We start from the raw sequence: 26,273 nt of genomic DNA, 5'->3' as shown, positions 1-26,273 counted from the left end.
CTGGTCATATGACCTGTGGCTGAATCTGACGAGGCCGCCGGTCAGTCACCGCGTCTTGCACATTCGTGTGAGGCCGATTGACCGGCGCCTGATCGAGTTCGGCCGTTTTTTCTGACACGTGCGACTAGTCGGACGTTTTGGTCGTGCACGCATGGGCTTGGCCTGCCCGGGCCCCCAGCGGTTATCACTTGTTGAATGGCCTAAAAAAGAAAAAGAGAAACTGTGAGGACGCCGTTTCGCGTTCATTGATAAGCTGGAAGCAACTGTCAGCGTGTGAGGGACTCTCAAAAAGTGGTTTCACCGAGCATGGAGATCGAGGCTGCCACACGGGTGGTTCAAAGGCATTTCGGCTTCAGGGGTAGTCTGTCCAAAAGGGCGGACAAAGTACAGACCTCCAAATGACCGGGATCTGCAGGAAAAGACAATGTAAATTAATGTGGCACGCTTCTCGTGTATGGCAATTAACACGAGTTGGGTAAGTCAGACTCGGCACTTTTCGCCGCGTTCATTCTCGATCTGGCTTTCCTCCATCGAGGATGGGGCTGTCTGACCCGTGTCCCACCGTGCGCCCCGATTGCAGGAGACCGCCGGAGCGCCGTGGAGCGGCTGGAGGCGAGCAAGGCGCAGTACGTGAAGTCTGAGCGGCTACTGGACTGCCGCCAGGGCCTGCGCGGCGGGGCCGAGGCGGTCCCCGTGTGCAGGCCCCTCGACTCGCGGTCCCCGTCGGCCTACGAGCTGGTCGAGCGCCTGCGGGCGTCGCCCCCGGCGGCAGCGCTGCAGAGGGCCCCGTCGCTGCGGCCCCCGTCTCCGCCCATGCGGGCCCGAGCCCTGTCCGAGACGTGCTCGGCGCAGCGGAGGCCCTTCCGCCAGCGCTCGGTGCGCGAGGACGGCCGCCTGGAACTGCAGCTGCGCAGGCTTATCGCCGCGGGGGACTGTGTCGAGGCCCCGCACAAGAGCCTGCCGGACCTGTCGCCCTCGACCGCGCGCAGGGCGTCCGGCGGCGACCCGGCGGGCGACGGCGGCGGCCGGCCGTGTGAGCCCCGGCCGCGGACGGCGTCCGACTACGTGGGCCGGAGCTGCTCGTTTCGCCAGTGTCCGGCCGAGCCGCCCCGCGACGTGCCCAGCCCCCGGCGGCCCGTGCTGCGCTCCAAGTCCGACGTGGCCCACCGGAGGCCCCCCGAGCCGACGCGGGCGTCGCGGCCGGCGGCCCCCGAGCGCTTCTTCGACTCGCTGGGGCTGGACGCGGGCGCCTGGCGTCTGGTGCTGTCGCCGTCGCCGCCCTCGACGGCGTCACGCTTCTTCGACAGCGTGAGCTCGGTCGACTCGGCCGCCGGCCGCTGCTCGAGCCTGGGCAGCGGCGACGACGACGCGGGCTCCCATGGCCCGCTGCGGAACCTCGGCGACCACGCCGAGACGTCCATCGTGGAAAAGAACGCGCGGGTCATCAAGTGGCTCTTCAATTGCCGCCGGGCCGCGGGCACGGCCTCGTGACCCGAGGAACGTCTCTCCGCTCCCGGGCGTACCTCCGGTTGCGCCGCCGAGGGTCCCCACGGGTCGGCGCGTGCATGGGCCCTCAGGCGACTCTCCGCTGTGCGCGTGTGCTCAAGAATTTCCGTCTCTAGCCGTGCTTGGAAATGTTCCTCTTGTCAGTCTAGTCAGCGCGGCCTCCGATCTCCTCCCGTCACCGACGCGGGGCCGGCCCCGCTCGTGGTTCTTCGCACTCGTTGGACTCTGCCCCACGACCGGCGGGTGTGTCGTTTGGCCCCGCGTCGTCATCGTTCCTTTCCACCGGTGCCGAGACACCTCGGGCACCTGGGGGCATTGATCCTCCGACGCCAGCAGAGTTTCCCGCTCGAGTCGGAGCCCCACCGCTTCCTTAGGCCAAAGGTTCACTCCTCGTGACTTTCTGGGTTCTATGCAATAGGAGAACGGCGTGTGTTTCTCGTCGAGCATCCCGAGTGCAGCGCGCCGGAGACGGCGTCGTCCTCCGCACGGCGGCTTTCCCCGTTCGGGCGTGCCGGTCCACCTCCCGGGGGCGTCTCTTGCCCCGCATCGTTTCTGCACGTATACGAGAGGCTACCCGAATGGAATAGGCGTATACGGAATAGGGCTAGGAGCCAGAGCTATACGCACGTTTTTTGCGAGTCTGTGTTGGAGGGTTTCACAAAGGGGACCGCGCGTGTTTGTTTGCGGGTGTTCACATAGCCTCCTCTATACTCCCAAAGCCTGGCAGTTCGACGACGGAGCCATTGAGTGCCCGGTCGCAGATTCGGAGCGCGAGGATCTGGTAGCATAGAGCCTCAAAGAGCCATTTCTCGGGGAACCTGGACGTCAGCGCACAGCTTTAGCAGCGGCGAGGACCCGAAACACATTTGTAGGCTCGGAAGAAGTGTGTTTCGGCGTCTTGCCGCAGCGGGGCGCCAGTCACGTGGCTCTCTCTCACCCGTTGTCTGCCGCTCCACCTTTTCCATTTCGGCGGCCGCTTCTCGTGGCGATCTGCCAGGCTTTGTCAGTATATAGAAAAGAAGGCTATGGTACTGAATGACGGCGCTCGCGCTTTCTTGGTGCGGCGCGAGACCCATGCTGGCAGTGAAGGCGGTGGTTACGGGTAAGACGCGAAAATGGCTCGCATACAGCGGGGAGTTGCGGTTACGAGTAACGAGACAGCTTGCGCTTTGCACCGGCTCGATGAAAGTGGACCAGCTTGGTTTTAGTGTAATGAATTAGTCGGGCCAGGTCCGCGCTCTGTCTCTGCCCAGATGCAGCTCCGAGGCTGTGTGGTAGACACCGCATACCATTGGCGAACTCGAGCGTGACGAATCATGGCAGGGCAATTGAGAAACAAAAAAGGCGTTCGCTCCTTGATTTTTTGTTCTTTTGTATGTAAATGCCTATCCCACGCTATAACTGACTTGGGCAACTAACCTTGCGCGCAAGAGCTCAAACTTGCGGGTAAGCATTCGTTCGATCAAAGGCCAAAGAAATCAAAGGCCCTTCGAGGTCCGTTTTTCGAAACTTGGCCTTTGTAGACCGCCCCTGTGTGCTGACAGTCTCGTTGCCTCGTTGCTCTCACATCGGGCCGTACCAGCGGAGCGAGAGCACAATCCTACAGCGACTGCGGAATTTCCTCTTTTTTGCAAATGTTTCTTTCGAGTTTGTGACAGTAGTGCTTTGCGGTTTCTATAGAAAATGAGGACGGTGTCAGCTTAAGAGGAGCAAGTGTACATCCGGTGCTTTCTTTTTTACTGTAGAACGGCATCAGGAACGAGAGTGTGTGTTCCTTTTCACGGGTGTTGACAGGCCCTTTTGGAAAGTCCATCGGGCAAAATTGGTGGTCGCCATTTCTTGGGCACGGAGCGTATGACTGGATCCCAATCATCGCCAAACACTGACACCAGTGATTTCCCTACACACCCCCTAGGGGGGCCGTACACCCCCACCCCACTTTCCCGGCCAGTGTTGAAAAGTAGTTTAAGTACATTGTACTTAAAGTACTACTTCAAGTAGGTTTAGGAAACTTGTACTTTACTTGAAGTACATTTGCTGAGCATGTGCTTGTACTTTACTTAAAGTATCTTTTTTTCTTTTTTTTCTGGTACTTTCCGAGGGAAGTACATCTCTCGACTTTAAAGTACATTCCCCAAATTCGGTTTTGTTAAATTTGTATCACGAAATGATGCTTTGTTGACTCCGAGGAAATACTGAGAGGGATATTCTACTCTCTCCAGAAAACGTAGCAGACGACGCATCGCTCCGTTTGTTTTGGGGGCGTTTTTCACGTAGTTTTTTTAACTCTCGCTACTTCTCGGTCGGCCAGCGCGAGGGATGAGGTTTAAAATATTAGGAGAGCAAAACTAATCATAATGCAGCACCTGAGACTGGGGTGTGGAAAAATTAAACTTTCAAGTTGAAGAAAAAGACAACAGAGGAGGATGTCACAATGTTTTGAGACATTATGTTTTGTATTTTCCTTCGTCTTAAAAGTTCCTTAATTTTTTCGCATCCCAATCTCAGGTGTCCCATTATGATTAATTATCACCAGCTCGCTTGCGCACTCACTATTTTTTTTTATTCTTCATAAAGAAGAGGACACTCTTCTATGAGAGGGTTGCTTGCGGAAGCTACGAGGCTGACGTCATGCTCTCTCCTAGTTCATTTAACCCCCTTGGGTGCAACAATCCAGTGCAAGCGGTGCCAAATTTAGAAGTGGGACTTCTGAATTTGGCTCCATTGCTGAAGTTGACTGCTCAGTGGCCACTTGACTTTATCAAATATTCGCCGCTGTTTTCGAAAATAGGACATGCACCCGTGATTACTCCTGGGCAATGCATACCAGTTAAAGAAACGCAGTATAGGGAAATGAAAAAGCATCATGAAAGTGTTAAAATACTTGTACTTTACTTTGAAAGTCGATTGTGTTTATAGTACTCTACTTCAAGTACGTTGCAACCAGTGTACTTACTACTTTACTTGAAGTACATAACGTCTCACTTACTTTGTACTGTACTCGAAGTACCTTTTAGATGTACTTTGCCCAACACTGCCCCCGGCCCTGTTTTTCTGAAGGCATTCCCTTAATTCGCAATGACTCCTCTATTCTCAATGCCCCCGTAAAAATTTAGACACCCCTCCTAATTTGAATTCCACGGGGAAGCCCTGACTGAAACAACACTCGTTCTCGACACGAGATGAGCCTATTGGACGCCGAACGCTGAAACAGCGGTGTACTCCGAACATACATACTCCGAACACCTGCCCAAACAATGCTCCGATAATTGGCGCAGCAGTTACTAGATAGCGCGCCAAATGGTATATTTCTCAAAGACTGGGCAATGCGCCGAGTCGACTGTTTGCATCGTAGCCTGTTTGTGGACGTTACGTACCCCTCTGGAACACGGCCTATCCGTGGCTTTTTTCCCCGCAAAAGGAAGGTGCACTTCAGGGGCCGATATGGAGGAGGTCCAAAAACACGCTAAACACGCAAAAAAAAAAAAAGAAAAAAAAAAAGAAAAGAAAGGAACCTTTGAGAGAGAGTGTATTACATGGGTCTCCCAAACCAGGGTCGTCATCGAAGGAGGCCCCAAATGGGAGGCAGTGGGACAGCTTTATTTGTACTGTTCCTTCGGGTAGCCTCTCGTACGCGGCGCTTCTATTGCTCGTGCGTTTTCTAATAAATTGTACAGTGGTGCAAATGTGGTTGGGCTCGTTTGTTTTGGGCCGAAGGGGAAAGCCAGGAGATTCGTGTGTTTAGACCTTTGGCGGACTTGTTACCGGCATGCCCGCTACGCGACGGTTCTGCGAAGCAAAAAGGTCTGGCTGAGACGGAGGATTTCAATCGAACGGGCTCGTGCGTGCCGAAAAAAGGACGGAGAAGTTGAGGGGAAGGAAAATATTTATTTTCCCTTCCCCTCAAGGGAAGGAAAACCGGACGAAAGCGACCGTATCAACCTAATTTTTTCTATATTGCGGGATATTTTTCAGTGACGTCAGCATCGCTGCTCTTGGGTGCCCGTTTCCGACTTGATCGTCGTCGCCGTCGGCGTAACCGTGAGGTCACGTGAACCCCCCCTTCCCCCCGAAGTCACGTGATCTCAGGGAGTGACCTATCCCTCAGTACCCTTCCATCGTCCTCCCCAAGAGCTGCGCCCTAATCCGGCGTTACAGGGAGTTAGAGTAAACGGCTTTCATTTTTGTTTGTTTTTCGGTATTCTTTTTAGTTTTGTTAAATTGGATCTGTTTTGTTCTGGGGGCTTATACTGTCAAACTGAAACTTCCTGCTTGAGAGGGACATCAGTGCTGTACTTGGTCAGCCTGGCAGTTCATTCTCCCGGCTTGAGAGCGACATCAGTGCTGTACAAAGGTCAGTCCGGAACACGGCGGGCGAGCGGGCACTGCGGCACCTCATCAGGATGCAAGAAACTCCGAGCGCCGCATCCCTCGTCGCACGCATCAGCGGGCGGCGGGCACAGCTCGCCGACACCTTGACGCGGCTGCGGGACATCGCGGGCGCTCCAGTCCGCTACACGGCACCTCCTCCGCCGAATGAACCGCCAGTCGTGGTTGCTGAGCTGTTGGTGAGCAACCTGAGTGCCAAGAGGAACGTCCAGCCAACAGTGGCACGCCAGCTCACAGAACATCACTGTGACGAGCGCTACCACGGCTGGGCACGCCTCTACACTGACGGCTCGGTGCGTGACTCCACCGGGACGGCGACAGCAGCGGCGTTCCGCGAGGACACAGGGAGGACCGCTGCGGAGCGCCTGACGTTCCATGCCTCATCGACCACGGCAGAACTCGCGGCGCTGCAGCTTGGCCTGCGACTCCTCGACGAGAACGAGCCGGCTCGGGTCGTCGTACTGGCGGACTCGAGGGCGGCGCTGGGCCTCCTCCGCTCCCCGGACCGTTCACCACTGCTGGCCAGGGAGGTGGTGGCGCGCGTGGGCGAGCTTCAGGTCAAGGGCTGGACCATCGCCTTCCAGTGGCTACCGTCACACTGCGGGACGTCCGGCAACGAGAGGGCGGACCAACTGGCTGCCTGGGCCCACGACGACCCTGGATGCCCCCTCTCGCCAGTCCCGCCGTTCGCGGACGCACGTCTGCTTGTGCGGCGGCGAGTCGCGCTGAGCCACCCCGAGCTCGAGCGCGGGCCGCTTCCTCCCAGGCTCCCCAGGCGGCTGACGAGGGGCGTGGCGGCCGTCCTGCACCGCCTGCGTACCGGCTCCAGCTTCACACCCGCCGGGCGCGCGAGGTGGAGGACCGACCTCGATGACAGCTGCGGGCACTGCGGCGCCCACGGAGACGCAGAGCACCTGATGTGCCATTGCCCGCGCTTCTCAGACGCGCGGGCGAACTTGGGGCACGCATACGGTGCCCTCGGCTGCCCCAGCGGCACTCTGGACGAGTTGCTGCGACCCGGGCTGCCCCGGGCAGGGACAGAGCGGGCGTTCCGTGCGCTGGCCACCTACTTGGTCAGCACCGGCCTCACAGACGTTATGTGAACGCCCAGGGCTGCCCACAATTAGAGTGCCTTCATGTGCGCTTCGCATAGAGTGATGCCAACTGCCTGTTTCCCTTTCCCACACCCTCTCCCACCGCCATTTTGTTTCTCTTATTGTTTCCCCGTGCGCCGGAAAGTGGCCTTTGTGTCCATCGGTAATCCCATCCGAGGGGGAAAATGCTAATCCTCCCTCCGTGGGTTCCACAACGCTGCTACGAACTTCTGAGATAAGGTGCTTGTTTCCGGGAGGGTTATAAGCCCCACGGATTATCTCCGAGGAACAAAATGGCTGCTGGGTTGTCGGCGAGTGGTATTACAAAGGGTGGCATCACCCTAGCAAAGCGCACATGAAGGCTCCCTACCCACAATCTACGAACACTAGGACGACATCACAGCGCCGCCCGCCGCGCCACGGCGTGTCGATAACAAGCGACCGGTTTTTTTTTGTTTTTTTTTTTCTCCCTCTCTTTTTTTTTTTTTTTTTCTTACCTATATTCCCAACCCCCCTTCCCCCAATCGGCTGTGACATGCAGGCATCCTGCCAGCAAAAACGGTCCGTTTTCTGGAAAAAAAAAAATAAAGCACTCAACTCAACTCAACTCATTCTCGCGGCCCGGTGCTAGTAGCAGGGATGTTGAGGGAAAGAAATTGGGCGGAGAGGAAAGCATTTTCTCAGGCTAGGTGGCGCAACCTACCGCCCTTTACAAAGTGTATAGCCAATATCCATCCATCCATCCATCCTAGCTACTCAATTACTCGAGGATGGCCAAGTGACGTCACGTTCGTTTCCCGGTACTTTCAACTATGCTTTCAACCTGCTCCGTCGCGTGAGTATTTTCAAAAATAGAAGCAAGCTTTTCTTACTTCACTGCTTTGGTTACGACAGTTGTAGCGAACGTTTTTGCGCATTTATGATGTTGCTGGTCAAAACGTGAGCTCGCCCGCGACCTGGGCCGCGCTGAACTGAAAAAAGAAAAGAAAATCGTTCAGTGGTGACACAGTGCATGTAATACGTCTGTCCTTTTGCTTCCGGACAAGAAAGTTGGGAATCGCTTGCAGTCCAAACTTGATTGTCCCGCGATCGAGCGACAACGGTTTTCATGGCACGAGGTTCGCTCGCCGTAGGACCGCCTGCACGAGGATCTTATGGACGTGTGTATTATGCTCGACACTGCAAAAGAAGGCCGGTCTCCCGCGACACCCGTCGTCAACGAGTCGCTAAAACATGGTTTTTCGCGTTCTTGCGTGCGATTTCACGGGATAAGAAACAAATATTTATACAAAAAAAAAAAAAAAAAAAACATGTCTAAGGTTTGCAGCAACTGCCAGACTACAAAAGAAAAGACGCGAGAAGCAGCACTAATCGTCGGCCAAGACCAACGTAAAGCACAAATGACTCCTCGGAAGTTATGCCATAGCGCAGCTGGCTGATCCGCTGGCGGCCCGCTGAAAAGCGAGGGATTGCAATTTTTCACATCGGTTTTAGTAGGATTCCTTTGTCGCAATATTGCCGCCCGCAGGGCCGAGAAAGCAACGCTCGGTCACGGACTTCTACCGGATGTCCCAAATAGCGGCCAGGCTCTTTAAATCGACCGGAAAATTCGGTTTCTTAACCTATCGCGCCACGACTTTGTGCAGCGTTGCTCACAGATGGTGCCTTTTATTTTTTGTGTGTAAAATTTGTAAAGAGCGAACTTACACGTGCCTCACTGCGCGTAAGATCTTTGTTTAAACACACGTATAAATAGTAGAGAGATTTATGGTTTAGGTTTTTCAATACATCGTGATAAACCGCAAAACTTAAGCCCCAAGTCGGTTTTATCAAAATCGGTCCTTGTATATATATATATATAAACAAAACAAAAAGACCAACCTTTGCGGGAAGAAAATCTTCATCTACAGTTTTTTTGGCACAAAACATTGCCTCCGATCAACTGTCCGCGAGGCTGGCTTTTGCTCTGGATCCCCACATCTCGTTTCTTTTCCTTGCCGGTGCGGGGATGTCTTCATTACTCGGGTCACGCGTATGTTCCACATGCCACATTTTCTTCAACATAACCTCCGATAAACTCAGTTTTTTTCCTCCAACACCAAACTTTGTCACAGATTAAGAGCACTGAATACGCGGGAAAAAGTAAACCCCGAAAAAGCATCCACGAAAACACGAAACCCTACCAAACGTACGAGCTAGTCACCACCATGCGCGTGGAGACGCGTTGTTGAGCAATGAAAGCTCTAGCTAGCTAGAGTGCGCTCTGGAGGTTGACAGGGCTGACTCGCGAACAGACCGGAGTTTATCAGCACTTACCTTGAAGAAGAAAGGCCATCGGATCCCCTTACCTCCAATGGAGCATGCGCGTGAATCCCGTACCGATAAGACAAAGAAAGGCGATAAGGAGTCCGAAAGAAGAAACAGCCTTGCGGACAGTTCAGTGTAGGCGGTGTTCCCGTTCAAAACAAAATAAAGCTGTAATAGAGCTTTTCTTCCCGTGAATCTGGGACTTCATATGTTTAACGGCAGCTCCAATTTGGCTTTTTCCCGTTTTCTTTGATTTGATAATAATAATAATATTTATTTGCATGCAAAAATCTGATCCTGGGTGGTGTGCACGGCTGTGCAGAAAGGTTAAAACCCGTACGCGAGTGCGCCTGCCAGCCCGCCACCCAGGACCCAGTTTGAAGTTTAATGTTCTAGTTTGAAAGTTAATTTTCGGGTTTTTCAGTATTTACCAAAAAGACGGAACCCTACTCATATGCGACAGAGCTTCTGATCATCGGCGTCGAGTTCAATTAGACAACATCTCCTTTCGGATCCTCATAATAAATTTCAGATTTTGATATTGCCACAGGAAATTTGTACGTCGGCTATTATGTAACGAAACATTTGTCAAAAAGCTCTACACCAGAGTGCGAAATACAATAAAGCCTAAGAAATAAGTTCGAATGTTTTATAAAATTATGTCCTAGTACACTTTTAGCCTCACTCGTTGTTTTAACATAAAAGGTCAAAACAAGCAAGCTTAGTCGGTTCTGACACCATACAGAAACAAACTCTAATCATAAATCCTGGAATCAAATTCAATTGCTCGTTGCCATTCAGTGTGGCCATAGGGTGTAGGCTTGACCATCTTGGTCTAAGCCAAACATTTCTCCTATGCATTTACGCGGGGATTTGAATGACAGCCAAGAACGTTGAGATCGTTCACAATAACGCTAGCTCCTCTTTTCTTTTCCGCCTCAGTGAATGAATTTTTGGGAATGGCTAGAAAATTTAAGTTTTCGAAGTTGGGAGCCCATAGCCTTTCCCACTCATAAGTGCGAAGGCAGCTCGCTAGGACCAGGGTGCTCGAAGGAAAGTAATTACCCTCAAAGACCTCACACCCTGACGCCCGCCAGAAGGGTTCCATATTTTTGTCGTGCTCAAATCTTCTGTTTCTCGACATTCTTTCTTCTGTTCGGGGATGGCGACGTTCAGGCACGTAGCCAGGATTTTGATTCGGGGTGAGGGGGGGGGGGGGGGGGGGGGCGCGCGCCCATGACAAAATGCTGTATGAGGGGGAGGGGGGAGAGGAGGTCCCAGCAAAATGGAACGTTCAATTTCCTTAGGTCGGCCGAAGCACTCCGAGGACGACGGTGAAGTACGCTACTCTAAAGACCATTGTCAAATTAATACACTTTTTTTTTTCTCTCTCTCTTTATGCCACGTTGTTTTGCAGGTGCGTTTTGGCGTTTGAGGCCCCTGCTTATCATCTTAACTGGCAAGTCGCAGGAAACGACACCAATAGATGGTTTGGACAAACATCTCAAAGGTTCGACTGTAAAGTGTTCAAATTTTGTACTTTGAAAGTTCGAATGTTCTGTGCTCGAATACAAACGTTTTTAATCCACCAAAGTTTCGCGCCAGGTTCTGTTTTGTGCAGTCCGCGCAGCATCGTCTTGGGGGAGGGGGAGGGGGGGGGGGGGCTGGGGTTGGGCTGATATTTTCGGGAGGGGCTCGAGCTCCCTGGGCCACCTCCCTGGATCCGCCACTGCTTAGAAGGGCGGAAGATATGTTTGTCTTTTTAGACTTAGGCTAGGCGGCGCAAGCTACCGCCCGTTACAAGTAACGTTCATATATCCATTCATTTATTCATCCAGCCAAAATCCAGCGTTGTATTTATCACTTACGGTGTCAATTGCAATACTTCACTATTAAAAGTAGTAAATTATTTGATTATATTTTTCACCTCCTTACCGTAAAATATTATTTTAAGATTTTTAAGCGCCAAAAAATGTGTAAGCCAAGAAGACTTTAAAGCCTCCCAAATCCAATCCAAGCCTCACAGCGGTTGCTGCTGTTGGTCGCGCAGTCGTCGTGCACTGTGGTCACTGTGGTCGCGCAATCAGCCCGACCAGCCTTCAGTCAACAAGACAGTGTTGTCGCGGCCGCAGTTGTGTATTGAAGAAAGGACACCGATCTATTGTCAACATGCAGCTTTTCGTGCAGTCGCTGCTCTCGAAGAGAACTTTGTGCGTACATTTCGACGACAGCTTCCCACGAACGGTAGATGTCCAAGCCATGATTGCCGAACGTGAGGTAGGATGCAGCTATTCCTTCCGCTGCTCTTGTTAACGGTTTCAGATTTCTCCACGTCGTTGCATCCATTGATCACCGCAGCAGTGACATTCGGTACTAAGCGAATGCTGACGGCGATAGGGCGCACCAACCAGCCACAAGCAAACGCGCATTCAGCGAAAGTCGCTGGAAGCGCCATTTAGCCTGATCGGGTGCCAGACCAAGCGCCGAACGAGCATTCAAATGCCTCCACATTACCTTATGTGAACCTCTTATTCTCCCTTCAGGATCCGCTTAAAAATGAGGCGCGCGACACCACTCCCGACACTTGTTCGACTAGCCATTTTTCTTCTTTCTCATGGATCCCATTATGATAAATCCGGCTGGCATTTTAAAAATGAATAAATCATCAATCAATCTTCGTCATCCAGTGTTGATAGCATAATAATCTTCCATCGGAGACTTGGACGAGCGTGTTGACGTACATACTAATAGAATGAAAGCCTGTACAGGTCTGTCTTCGTTGCTCCCTTTTGCTTCGCTTTCGTTATATTAGACCCATCATTTTGTCTAAACTATTTGAGCAGTCTCTTTCACTAGGTCAGCTTCCAGATGACTGGAAACCTGGAAAGGTGATTCCATTTCACAAAACTAGGGATAAACACTGTCCTAACCTTTGACGCATTTCACTCGCATGTATTTGCTGTAAAACGATGGGACATATTATTTATTCTAATAGCATAGGGTTGAATTTCGTGAGGCCAACACTCATTCTTCAACACTAACCAAAACGGTTTTCGTAATTAATTTTCGTGCGAAATGCAACTTGTCAGATTCACAAATGATTTTAATAAAATTCTTGATTGTAGTTCATTAATTGACATTGTTTTCCTGGACTTCTCCAAGGCGTTTGGCAAGGTGTCTCCGTAAGCTTTTTTTCTTTAAGCTCGACAAACTTAATATTGAACCTCGTGTGCTTTCTTGGATTGCTCATTTTTGATTAATCTATGACAATTTATAAGTTATAGTAATACAGACTCATCAGAAATTCCGGTAACATCCAGGGTGCCTCGAGGATGTGTGCTTGGCCCCCTGCTTTTTCTCATTTATATTAATGACTTTATCTTTGTATGTTTGCTCTTCCATTTGTTTATTTGCTGATGACTGCGTTGTATATTGTAAAATAGCTAACAGCTCTGACATATCACTTCTGCAAAAGTACCTCGATTCTATATCACCTTGGTGGAACCTTTGGCCCATGTCATTAAACGTTAAAAAGTGTAAACACATGACCATTTCCAGACGAGTTAACAGACCTACTTCCAATATTCTTAATGACATGTCATTAGAAAACATTGACACTTACAAATATCTGGGCATTTCTGTAACATTAAAGGGGCTGTGCAACGATTTTAACGTTATAGGAATCTGCATCTTCTACTTTTGACATTGTTTATCTTGTCACGAAGGACAGAAAACACATCTTCCTTTAAAATGTTGCGACTCCTCCGCGTAATCGCAAGGCAAAAATTATAATATTTCCCGACCTGCAGCTGCGAGCGGCGCCCATGAGAACCACGCAGCGTGATGTCAAAGGGGGACTTGTAAAAAGTAAGGCAGTTGTGCAAATACCTGCTCCATAAAAAGTATTTTTTTCTATAAATCTTGTCATTCCAACATATACATAAATGCGTCAAAAACCTGGTATCATCGACAAAACTTTTATTATACGGAGTTTTAGTGGTGCCATCTATTCGAGGTCAACAGAACCGTCAGCTCTATCTGCTACTGCGAACAGCCGCCAGAAACCGGGGGGGAGACGGGGGCAGAGCCGGACGGGGGTGGCAGGACCCGGACGCGACTTTCCTCCTTTCGTCATGTTGATCGCTCTACGCACGCAAGCGCGTGGTCATATGCTTGCGAGCGGGTGAGTTCTCGCTGGTCGCTGATGGCTGTAGAGAGAGAGCTTCACCGGAACTCTGCGCGACCCCGATTGACGTCACAGTGCACGTGACTCGGAAGACGGTGAAGGAGTTGAGAGGTGCCGAAAACCTCAATCTTTGTCGATTTTGAATATAAAAACTCGGACATGCAAGCAAAAGCGGTTTTTTGTTTTTTAATTTAGAAAGGTTGAGACACCAACCCCCAAATTATTTAAGCAAAGCACTGAAATTGTTGCACAGCTCCTTTAATCCCTCATGGGACTCGCATGTTCAGTATGCCATTTCTAATACCAACTGCATGCTTGTCTACTTAAAACAACTTTTTCCAAGCTCCTTCAGTTCTGAAACCCCTTTTATCTAAAACACTAGTCAGGTCAAAACTGGAGTATGTTTCTGCTGTCTGTGGCTTTAACACTGAGGGACTTGTCAGCATCTTGGAGGCTGTCCAGAATAGATTTGGGAGCTTTATTCTTTCTGATTTCTATCGTACATTGAGCTTAACATCTATGAAAAATAGCTTGTCTTTGCCCAAGTTCTGTTTATGCCGAAAGATTTCTTATTTATGCTTGTTTTAAAAAAGATATTTTCACTACCCTGTCTCGAAATGTGAACATCTACCATTCTAGATATCGTCCCGCAGCGATCACCCACACAAAGTCAGGATTCCAGAGCGTCGCACTAGTATCTAGTTTAAATCCTTCATACCTCGTACTTCTGCTGCCTGAAATCATCTTCCCACATCCATTGCCACAATTCTTAATCCTGTTGATTTTAAAAATGCTGTAACCAGACTACTATAGTTGGTGACAGGTTAGTAGTAAAGTGGAAGCGCCTCCCATCCCTTTCGACTTTAGCAGTACGAACACTGGAAAGGAGGTCGTCACCTCTCCAACATTCGCTCTGCTAAAGCACAAAGATGTGGGAGGGACTTTCACTTTACTACTAACCTGTCACCGGCTCTAGGATGTGTTTCATGATTTCCTAGTTTTATTTTACTTTTTGTACATTGTAAACCCACCCCCCTCTGTAAGGCCTTTGGGCCCATGCCAACAGTGATCCGGTAGATTTAATTTTTATTGACCTCTAGAAAGCTTTTGATGGGGTTGTGAATTGTCAGCTGCTAATCTTTTAGCAGTTGGGGGAGTGATGCCACTCACCCAGAAGCTTTTCTGTCGTGGCATAATTTTGAATATGAAAGCTCGATAACTTAGTCACCGAGATTAGCCCTTGATGACAGTAGTCAAATGCGGCTCGTGGACTGGATGCGAGCACTGTGAGCACTCGACTTCGGCTTGAGACAACCGACATTTCGGCGAACACTCGGGTAGTGTTGTTAATGGTTTAAGGGATGTTCCCGAGGTGGCGGATATTTATGCGAGACTAAATTGATCCGACTTCCTTCCGAGATGTAGCGCATCTCGCACCCCTTGGTGACGATTGTGCTGCTGAAAATTTCGGCCAGGTCTGGACGCCTATCTCGGAACTTCTCCGAGACTAGCACTCCCCAACTGAGCTAACTGGGAGTTAGTCATCGGTAGAGGAAATGGACGTTAACAGTTGCCACCAGTCTCAAGTATAAACACCTTAAAAAACACATAAAAAGTACATTTTTTTTTTAGCAGTTTAGTTGGGACACAACAGTCCCAATGCATTTTTCATCAGAAGCCTTGTGCAATGGCATTAAAATACTTTTTTTTTTTAAGTGCAACTTTATCTTATTTTGTATATTAAGAAAACAATGCAGTTCTCTTTTAGTATCACCTAAGTAGGCCACACGCAAAATATTTCAATCTAATTCCACCTAGAAGTTGATCAAACTGGCAAACTAAGTTTGAAATGTGTGAAATTACCAAAATCTTCTAATCCTACCGGGTGAAGCCAGCAGCGCTGTCAATACCACCATGTCGGTGCAGCCCACCTTGCGCTACCTACGTCGTGTTTGGGGCTTTCGGGCAATTTGTTTGCTTGTTTCATACTTTTCTAAACAAAGCCCACAGGCCACGCTAGCAGCTTGCTCGACTTGCGTTTTTTTGCGCTAAAACACAAGCTGTGGCCGAGGTAGTGTAGGCATCATCAAGTGTAGCAGATAGCCAATCGTAGCAGATGACACTTTCACCCTTGCACCGAGCTGCGCCCGCCCGCATGCCTGGTATGTGGCATCACGATTTGTACACCGTGTTTAGAGGACATAGGTGACGACACAGGACTAACCCCTAAGCTGAGACACCGCTGTCTCAGCTTACGGGTGAGTGGAGTATAGTGCATGTCCCCTTAGGTTCAAAGTAAAATCCTAAACGGTTTTCGTACTGCGCGTCCCCTTTCGGGCGACACGCGAGGAAGCTTGCCTCCGTAGCATAGTTTCTTGACCGAGTTGATCTAGCAATTCACCGAATAGACTAAAAGTATGTTTTTAATCGAGCTACATTGACTACTATGTTTGTTTTGCACAGGGAATTCCCGGGCACTGGTTGCAGCTGCTGCGCCATGGGCGCCGCTTGGAGCCTGGGGACAGACTTCGTCCGGGTGACTGGCTGCGCTGTGTCTCCACTCTGCCTGGCGGCAAGGGAGGTGAGCACAACTCCGCGTCCTCCCCCAACACGTCGCCGGCCACATCTCGTCGTGCCGTCGGCGGTACGGTGGCTCCGAGCGAAAGCGTCGGCCCGTGAATCACCAGGTGGCGAGTCCGAATCCTGGCTGAGGTGCCTGCAATTGGACGGAGGCTTACTGCGGAGAAGGTGTTACCGAGATCTCGGTTGCACATAAAAAATCTCCATGTAGTCGAAATTAATCCCCAGTTCTCTGCTGGGGCGTGCCAGATACCCTTCGTTGGTTTGGTACATAGAACCCCTAAACTTGACTTGTTGCTGTGCCAGCGGCAGTACGGTCATTGGAACCAGAGTGTCGAACCGATATTTTTATCGGTTCGGTTCGGGTTCGGGTTCACGGCTTTCGGTTCAGTTCCGGTTCAGTTCCGGGGCGCAAAAAATAACGGTTCAAACCGGTTCGAACCGGTTCGAACCGGTTTGAACCGCTAAATTGAGAATATATTTTCCGCATTGTTCTGTCAATAGGCACTATTTAGGCCGTGAAACTAACTGCTGTAAACGATCTGATTTTTGCGAGGACCTATTCATGAAACTCGAGAATCGCCTACAATTCGCGAAAAATGGGTCCCGCGAACAATTTCGGTAAAATGTAAACACATTGAAATTTATATTGAGATTCCACCGCGGTGGAATCTCAACCCGCGAATTATTCCGCTTACAACCCGCGAATTATTCCAAAACTTCAGCTTTGACCTAAATCGCGAAATATTGAGCCCACGAAAAATAAGTTGTTTACAGTGTATAGTTTTCTTTTTTTTATCGTTTGTTCAATCCAGTTTTATTTTCAGGTACCAAAATTATAAAATTCTGTTATTTATTCCTACACAACAAGAAAAGAAAATTTACATTAACATACAAAACGTCGAGTTTATACGACTCAACATCCCTTCGTTTACCAGAGTCACGTACATATTACCTGAATCAAAATGTTTTCGCGAAGTGAAGTAGGTTGCCTAAAATACCCGTGATTGGTACAACTTTGTATCGCAGTATCAGATGTTGAATCGTGGTTTGGCCCTTGAACTAAGGAATTAATTACAGTGAATAAAATCATGAAATGGGCCCCTCGTTGCCATATATACCATAAAATGTGTTTTACGGAATACGTTTCACAATATATATATATGATGACGAGACGACTGAGCTTAAGGCAATATAATTTTCAAAATGTCACGAAGGTCACGGGACAAGTCCTTCCAGTCTATATTTTATAGAAACACTAAGCGACAATCGCAATGCTTGTTTTTCTAACTAGCACTGTTTGCTCTCAGCACCATGATGCGGGCGACGAATCATGCGAAAAGGAGTGGCTGAAATTGTTCACTCTAATCTATGAGCGCCTTCGTACTGAGATCGAATCTGACCTAAAACAGTGCTTACCCATGTGTACATTTTCTTATATTGGATAAACTGGCATAGCCTGGATGTTGAGGTTTGCTCTTGACAAAATGCCGGTCAATTTAATTTGCAAATGAGCATCACCCTCGCTAATTGATGATTTTTCTTAAATAGAACAAAGCGGTATTTCGTGCTCTACTCAATTCGGAAGCTACTTAATCGGACACTTTCTGAGAGTTTAAGTGTGCAATCGTCATAGTTCCATCATTCGCTCCAGTAAAAAACGCGATAATAAAAACACATAAAAAAGGCGATAATAAACTTCTATATATTTGAGAAGTTATATATGCGTGAGGAACACATAGTTATTTAAATTAGCTTCAAAATAATAAAAAAATTATTTAAAGCTTTTCCAAATCACCTATAACGTGTCTATAGAGGAGCGCCGAAAAAGATTTGCAGAACATCTTTCAGATAATTTAAAGGTACATTTACTTATACATCTTTGAGGTGAGGATCTTCTATTTATGCTGCCAAATATTCAGACAGGAATTAAGTATATTTTTATTATCATCGGTAAATTTGACTTTATGAAGTTCACATAACCGCCTGAGACCGACACGGAAGGACGATACTCGAAAATACGCCAGCTGTTGAGTCTTCGGCAACATACTTTTGTTAGCTGTTTTGCAGTGTAAAATACTGGGTTGCAGGGTATGCCAAAAAACACTGTGGTCACATGATATATCGGAAGGCAAATACACGAAATGGGCAGAAATAAGGAGATGACACGCAATTTTTTCTAAATATTTCCCTTACACAACGCTTTACTGCAAAAAGAGATGCATAGAAATGCATAAAATGATATTCCTAATTAAACATACATTCCGCGCAGGGCAAACGAAGATTTTATCAATTCTAATATAAATCACTTTTGGGCATCAGCTTGCCTCAGCTCGAAACGTCGCGAGATACCACCCCGGGAGGCTAATGTTATCTTAGGTTTTACGTGCACTTGTTTTGGGACCTTACTTCACGACTCTGTTCTTTATCAGTCATGTGCTCCAACATCTCATAAGGCTGCTGTATATCATCGCGAGACTGCTATAAATACTACACAACTTTACACCTTGGACGTCTACTGCTGGTGTTGCGAACGTCGCTCTTCACCAGAAAGCTGAAGTATTTAACATGGTTTGCACGTGACGTAATCGCACTAGATAGTTTTTGTCATTGCGAGTTGTTCTTGCTGAGAATATCAAATCCGGTGGGGCAAAATGCACGCTGCAAAAGTTTCGCGCTCAGTGCAAGCTGTGTATTTGAGAGGCACACATTTTTCTTGTTGGTGAATCGTCGTTAGGCACGGCGCGAGTAACTCGCACGACGAAAACGTGCTTTCTGGCAAGAGTGTTTTTACAAATAAAAGTTTTACCAACTACCCATCTGTCACTACCGTTTCCAGGCCACGCTTTGTAGTCTGCGCCGAAAATGCGGGGCAGAGGAACCTTTACGACACAGTATGCTATAAAACTACCCCCCTCCCCACTCCCTTTTTTTTTTAGTTGCTCCTCAAGATACTTTTTGTTCCTCAGGGATTGCCTGCTCCGTATTGAGTGGTGTTCACTCGACAATTATATTTGTGTCACTTGTTAACAGTAATCCTTCCTTGCGTTTACTTTGCACCACACTGTGAAGTTTAAACAAAATACAGGGCGGTCGAAACTTGGAGAACTTGAGAACGACACTCCTGTGAGACTTAGAGCGGCTGCTATCCCCCTGAGGCCACTAGGATCTTTCTTTTCAGGTATCCCTTCCGTACACACTAATATTTCCATGTAACGTCGGACTAATACGTCACATTTAGACCCTTTAACACTTCTGGTCTCGGGACAACTTTTTGAGGCAGTTCAGCAATAACAAAAACATGTTTGGGAGCCTGAAGGGTGTGCATACATGTAAAATGGGTCGTGCAGCATATTTTTTTTTACCTTAAGTTCAATAAATACCGCTAAGATGTAATCCCTGACGTTGATAACTTACAAAAGCATCCATTAGTTTGCCCCTCCGCGAAATGGCAGACAGTCGAAAGAAAGAAACGAAATTGCTTTCCCCTCCTCAACTCGCAATTAGAACTATCAGCCACGTGATCTGACCCTAATATACACACCGTCAGTGTTTATCATAGTCATACGCAGGGTTGGCAAAGCAGAGAGCATGGACTGATCTTCAGATATAGTTTTAGTTGATCTACAATGCCCGAGCCCCATTAAAGCGACAAACAGAAACAAACGACAGCGGCAAGCCTTAAACCAGAGTATTTCGCGATTTGACAGGCTTCGTAGAATAAAGAAGGCTATGCTCAAACACGAGTATCATGCACACGATGGTACCATTTGCAGGCTTGTAAACGCTCGTGCTAACTTCGCGAGCACCGAACAACTCAAAGCCGTATAAAGGTACCATCGCGAACATGCTGCATGTGTCTGAGGCTTGTCGCTGTCGTTTGTTTCTGTTTCTAGTTCTAGTGGGACTCGGGGCCCATCATAATCTTTGAGTTGAACACGAGCCGTCACCCGAATGTTTGGCGATGCTGGTTGTCATGAACCAGAGCATTCAACTCGGGATCATGACAATCGGGTACATCATGGTGTCACGTGACTCTCAGTGCGAAGTTGTGATGTCATGTGATGTCATGGTATCAACAACGTTAATAGATCTAGCGACGTCCTTAATTTGAATCTACGCGGTGAGTTACGTGACGTGACGTGACGGGGTCACGTGATGTGACATTACTTGACAGCATGTCTTGACATCATGACGTCACGTGACGATGTGACACATGGCTAATCACAGAGCCAATAAGAAAGCGCCGCAGAAAACCAGGATGTATTATACATTGCAATTCTGTATATGACGATTTGATCAATATAGAAATACAGCTGCCACTTTTTTTATTCCCAAATAATAAATTTGTAATACTAACAAAAAAAAAAAAAATACCGCGAACCGTTTTGAACCGGTTACCGTTATATTTTTTTCCGGTTCAGTTTCGGTTCAGTTCCAAGATGGCGGCGAAGATTTCGGTTCGGTTCAGTTCCGGTTCGGCTAAAAATAACGGTTCTGTTCCGGTTTTCGGTTCGGTTCGGTTCCGGTTCGACACCCTGATTGGAACACATTTTCGACCGGCGTCTTTAGCATTCTGATACCGCCCGTGCATCGAAAGTGGTGCCACGGGGGGATGGACAAATTTGTGGGAGCTGGCACGTTGTGCTGGTGGTTGTATGTAGAAGTTCTGCCATGAGGAAACGGCAGTCTCATTGCGACGTCTCAACCCGTCGCCAACGACACGCCAACAACGATGAGCCTGGCGTCCAACAGCATTTATTGGGAAACGGGGGTCCCCAACAAGATGCTGTCTGCTTTCTGTCGGTTTGTTTTCTGTCTGACCACGTTGCACTTACACGTTCGGCAGTTTGATACTCTAGCCCTATGTTTCAGAGGGAAAAATCCAGTTGCCAGACAGCCAAAGAAACATGCTTTTTGTCTAAGGCTCCTAAAAATATTAGGTGCTGGAGAAATTCGGCCATCTGCGATAGGTCCTCATTTCAAACTCTTTTAGTTGACGTTCCACCCATTGAAAAGCAAGGCGTAACACCAATGCCAATGTGCCCCTCCATGCGATAAACTTTATCTGCTAAGGTCACCAAGTGTTAGTAGATGTGCATGCGAATGCAGCGTCTCAAGCCACCTGCAGTCGCGCCGTCTTCCGAATGCTGTCTGCTATTAATGCGGCAATGTTAGCTCGGGCTCCAAGCTAAGCTTCCAAACAGGTTGCATGTAGACAGTGCTACCTGCGGTCACCCTTTGCTTCGCTCTGTTTCGATCCGATCCGCTCTGAGAAAATTTATTATGATCTCAAGCCCGAGCGTGCACCAAGCTTTTTCGGAATTGCCGAGGGTTAGCCAGGCAGCCACTTCCTGCTTTCAGTGTCAACCTCTACAATAGTGCATTTGGCCTGGGCTAGCATTGCTGCACTCACTTTAGCAGACGGCATTCGGAAGATGGCGCCTGCCGTTGTTGGCTTCAGACGCTGCATTCATACATTTGTCCATAAAGAAGGTGCTTTGGTGCCATGGTGACACTGACTACAATGTACGGACTTTATCGTGTGAAAGGAGATGGCGGGGTGGCGAGATCAGGCGTGCCATTCGACTTTCCCGCCGTGCTTTTCGATGTGCGGAATGTGAACTAAAAGAGTTTGAAATAGGGACCTAAGCAGATGGCTGATTTACTCCAGCTCCTAATACTTTGACGAGCCTTACACCAAAAGTATGTTTTAACATTGCAATTTGGACAAAGGTTTTTATACTGCAACATGGGGCTAAACTACTGATATGCTGCACAATCTGTGCAGCATATGAGACAAGACACGATTGAACGGACTACCAAGAGCCGCTGGCCCGGTGGCTTTTGGTAGTCCCTTCTGGGGTAGATTAAGATACATTTATTATACATTTTGACCTTAAATATTGAACTTTTTTGTGTAAATTTGAAGATATCTTCCATTTATGGGGGAGTGTTTCTCGGATATTTTAAGTTCTGTTCGAAAACCTGAAATCCCAATGATGCCACACACTCTCTCTCAGAGGTGCGTCTTTATAGAGGTGCTGAAATGAAAGTGGAAATATGTGTACAATATTTTCCAAACTCTAGTTGCACTTAGGGTATACTCCACAAATGTGAATTTCAGTAAAAAAAATACTGTTCCTCCTTAGATGCCCGCACCCGGTGCATGGCTACGCGCTGGCTGTTAGCTTTGTCCATGTTTTGCGCCCGTTAGAATTGTTTGCGCATTAATTCCCACAGATAGTGTTTTGTGTCTAGTGGTAAAAGCATGAACATAAATTCGTGCTCTTTGTATGGTTCTTGTTGTTTTCATAACTCATATTCTTTTTATTTAAAACAAAAGTGATACAGACCCTTTATCTTGGAGGCATTGGGAGTGGTTCCTGAAATACTTTGCAGTCACTTTTGTAGTAGCAATGCTACGACTAGTGATGGGGCAAACTTTTTTCCATGGACCTGAAACAAGGGTTTTGGAAAGTTTCTGAAGAACGTCCGAACTCGGTGTGTTTCAGATAGGTTTGGAGCGTTGCCAGAGTGGACAGACCAGATTATTAAGCGTTGCAACCTTTTTAGCAAACAGTCTTATAAACCACATTAAATAATTTAAAATTTTAAATATAAATACTTAATTTAACAAAATAGGCTCGTTCAGATAAAATCTGAGATACGACCGCTATCCAATAAAATAACAGTCATTGTCCAAAATGGTTTCGGTTTCACAACTTTCATAGTCGCGTCGTCACATGGCCAAAACAAAGTAGCCAGGTAAGTGAAACCGATTAACACAAATCGCAACACTTGTTTTCATCATATCGTTATACAGTGCAATCCACTTATAACGATACCACATATAGCGATATACCGCTTATAACACTCACAAATTAAGAACGAGTTCGACGGGTTGACACACTTGCGAGCGTCAGCGTGAGATCGTAGGATCTACGAAGACTCCCCCGCACACCGCGGGCCACCTGATGTGTATTGCTATAACGCAGAAAATAAACCAAAAAACCAATTGAATTAGGTCTGTATCGCCGTATCACTCAAAACGCCCACAAAACCAAAAGGAACAACGTCATGTTGGCTAGATGGCGATGAAACTGCCGAGCCTCTGAAACAACCAAAATGTTGTTTCAAAAGTTTCGGAAATTTCCGAAACAGTCTGAAACCAAACCTCCGGAGTTTTGGCCCTTCACTAGTTATGACCTTAAGCGGTGAATGTGTGTGCCATCAAGATCCAGCTACTATTGTCCCCTCGGGTTACAGCTATCTCGCGCCTCACGTGCGGGGGCATTGCGGGCAAAACAGCACTTTGGTAGTTTTAGCTTTTTTTCAACATCAGTGCCAAGGATAAAAGAATGTTGTTAAATCTTGAAAAATCAGTCTTCATGTCAGTATCTAGAAAAAAAAATATTTTAGCATACAACTATCACATTGACGGCGTCGGACTTAAAAGAGTAAAAGAGCATAAGTACCTAGGTTTAGTATTTACACCTTACCTACGTTGGAATAGTTACATTGATAAAGTCTGCCTTAAGGCCAACAAAGCACTATGGTGCCTCAGGCAAAACCTTACTAGTGCAACTCCGGAAATAAGAAGCCTGACTTATAGGTAAGACCGATTATTGAGTATGCAAAAATTGTGAGGGGGGGGTCAACGTACTGTAACGAAATGCCATAAATTGGAAAAAAATTTAGCGACTTGCTTCCAGGTTCATCTTCAACGAATTCGGCCAAGCATTTTCTCCTACAAAACTATGTGAACGCGCAAATCTCCCAACTTTGGAATCGAGGACCAAGTGCGAAAGATTGAAATTCTTTTTCCCAATTATACATAACTTTATAAAGATTAACAAATCAGATTACTTCGAAATCAGCACTAACGAATCCTCAAGGCATCGCCATAGCATGTTCATTCGTAATCCATCTGTACGAAATGATTCTTTTAAATTCAGTTTTTTCGCTAGAACCATCAAAGAGTGGAATATGCTGCCCGATTCTGGCTGTCTCGTCAACATCTCTTAATGCCTTTTTAGAAAGTATACATAATATTATCGAATGTGACAGTCGTGAAAAGCCGTAATCGTACAGATACGGACCAAGTTTCTGTTTTCTTGTGAAATGTTAATACCTGTGCTGCTTTCAGTTTTGTAACTTTTTCTTGTGCGCTTTTAAGTGTATGAAGCGGTCTTGTGCAATCCACTGTCTTGTTTAATTACTCTTTGTATAGTGGTTACTTTCATCTTTTATTTTTGTATACCCACTCCTGTAATAACCCAATGGGCTGACAGCATCAATAAATGAATGAATGAATGTTATTCCGACAGATGCACCGGGCCTTTCTGGCAATAATGAAGACCTCTAAAAAAATTTCTCGTATATATGTACACTTAGTCCGCGCTGAGTAAAATATCAACTTTTAAATGTGTGCAGTCTGGAGAATGGGGTAACGCATGTCTAAATATGATCAGTAAGAGCCATAAATATATGTAGAGAACTAGCATATTTTCCAGCATATGAATCGTGTATTTTTTCAAAAATTGTATCCTGTACACAGTGGCGTCATAAGGGGGGGGGGGGGGCGGAGGGGGCGGACTGCCCCGGATGCAGCACACAGGGGGGCGTCGCGGCGGGCCGTGGGGGGGGGGGGGGGACGCGGGGGGCCACTGCCCCAGGTGCCACTGACCCTAGTGACACCACTGCCTGTACAACAATGAGACTTACTATATACAGGGTGTCACAAAAGAAAATTTACACTGTCTTTTTTACTGCAAAAATAAACTAGACATCGCCGAACGCTCATTCTCCACCCAAAGGTAGAGCTAGAGGTCACAACCAGGTGCCAAAGTTTCAGCCTGATCCGATAACTTAATAAAAAAGTTATAAGTGATTTTCTGAAAATTTCAATGGGAAAATGGAGCCTGTTTTTTCCCGTTTTCGGTTTCTGGTGCCATAGAGCCCCATGTGTTGGAAAACTCCGTCGGCCGCCATTTTCCCATTGAAATTTTCAGAAAATCACTTACAACTTTTGATTAAGTTATCGGATCGGGCTGAAACTTTGGCATCTGGTTGTGACCTCTAGCTCTACCTTTGGGCGGAGAATGAGCGTTCGACGATGCCTAGTTTATTTTTGCGGTAAAAAAGACCGTGTAAATTTTCTTTTGTGACACCCTGTGTATGTAGAAATCCGCGTTGCCGAATAAATCCGAAAAACTCCAAAAAACACCTGCCGGTAAAATTTTCGTCAATTCAAATTTATTTGATAAACTCCAAATTTCCAAATCATGGTGTTAAAAAAAAAAAAAAAAAGAAGATAATTTACAAATAAGTTTGGTACAGGGTCAGTCAAGGATCCTTAGTAAAGGCCACTCAGTTTGCTTTCAAATCTTGGACCACTGTTTATCTCCTTATGTTTCATTTGGGACAATGGGTCATTGGACTTATGGACCACAATAAAAGTCACTGTTCCAGTTTTCAGTTTGGACCCTTCTACTTGTGCTTGTTAGAGGGAGGAGGGGTTCTGTTTTATAAGACTGAAAGCTGTCAGCTCGTACATGGCACTGGAGAGCTGAAATCACTTTGGCACTCCATTATGCGCAGCAGGCGGAGTGCTGGAATAGGACGGGAAGGAAACGAGTCCCCCGGCGACTGCATTCAGGAGTTTACTAATGATTTTAAAGTATTGACGTCCATTGAAGTAACAGCTTTGTAAGTTTTATCATGGGACAGTTAGCAATGCTAATGGTAAGGGGGCCAACACCAAATTCAACTGGAGAAATATCATTTGATATGAGCGAGTTCTTATGAACTTGGTGCACCTTTATGTCCGGATATATTTTCCCTGTTTTAAATTCCGAAAATTTCAAATTTAACAAAAATAAACTTGGAAAAACTCCAAATGTAGGGCCAAAAAGAAACAAAACAAAAAAAGCATAGTCAAAAGTTAAAAAAAAAAAATCTTAATTAATGCAAATTCTTTTTTTTTGTGGATAAGTATAAATGTGAATGATTTAGCCGATAGTATTCTTTCAATTATCCGTTTGTACGCTGATGATTGTGTGGTGTATAGGAAGATATCTTGCATTAGTGATTCATTCAACTTTAAAATGACTTGATTACCCTAGAAACATGGTGAAAAAGTGGCAAATGCAAATTAACATCTTAAGAACAAAATTCTTAAACTTCATCACTAAGCGAAGTGCCACAGT

General features: G+C 47.3%; 3 protein-coding genes across 5 annotated transcripts in view; all 3 read left to right on the top strand.

Annotated features, from left to right (window-relative positions):
* LOC115310885 (protein FAM110A) overlaps positions 1-5,309 on the top strand; it is a 75,004-nt gene extending 69,695 nt beyond the window's left edge. For both annotated transcript variants that reach the window (XM_029969348.4, XM_029969349.4), the window contains exon 3: positions 581-5,309. In XM_029969348.4, the coding sequence (XP_029825208.2) occupies positions 581-1,491 (911 nt within the window). In that variant the 3' untranslated portion in view covers positions 1,492-5,309. The remainder of the gene's footprint in view (positions 1-580) is intronic.
* Positions 5,310-5,870: 561 nt separating this feature from the next.
* LOC115315057 lies at positions 5,871-7,010 on the top strand. Its single transcript, XM_040215537.1, has one exon. It carries the CDS (start codon positions 5,910-5,912, stop codon positions 6,996-6,998), a length of 1,089 nt encoding a protein of 362 aa, XP_040071471.1. The 5' UTR covers positions 5,871-5,909; the 3' UTR covers positions 6,999-7,010.
* A 3,757-nt stretch (positions 7,011-10,767) lies between these two features.
* Positions 10,768-26,273, top strand: part of LOC8036016 (replication stress response regulator SDE2) — a 33,376-nt gene continuing 17,870 nt past the window's right edge. The window contains exons 1-2 of one of the 2 annotated variants that reach the window (XM_029976140.4): positions 10,768-10,806; positions 15,946-16,063. In XM_029976140.4, the coding sequence (XP_029832000.2) occupies positions 10,783-10,806; positions 15,946-16,063 (142 nt within the window). In that variant the 5' untranslated portion in view covers positions 10,768-10,782. Of the gene's footprint in view, positions 10,807-11,308; positions 11,574-15,945; positions 16,064-26,273 lie in introns of those variants that run through there. The other variant, XM_002401320.5, reaches the window with a different exon arrangement.

Source organism: Ixodes scapularis, unplaced genomic scaffold (genome assembly GCF_016920785.2).
Source record: "Ixodes scapularis isolate PalLabHiFi unplaced genomic scaffold, ASM1692078v2 ptg000005l_1___fragment_3__unscaffolded, whole genome shotgun sequence".
In the NCBI taxonomy this organism is placed as follows: Eukaryota; Metazoa; Arthropoda; class Arachnida; order Ixodida; family Ixodidae; genus Ixodes; species Ixodes scapularis.
Note: the sequence above shows the minus strand (reverse complement) of the source record. Positions and strands in the feature narration are given on the sequence as shown.

Excerpts from the sequence above, each read along its gene's own strand:
- LOC115315057 (XM_040215537.1), top strand. The coding sequence starts at position 5,910 with ATGCAAGAAACTCCGAGCGCCGCATCCCTCGTCGCACGCATCAGCGGG.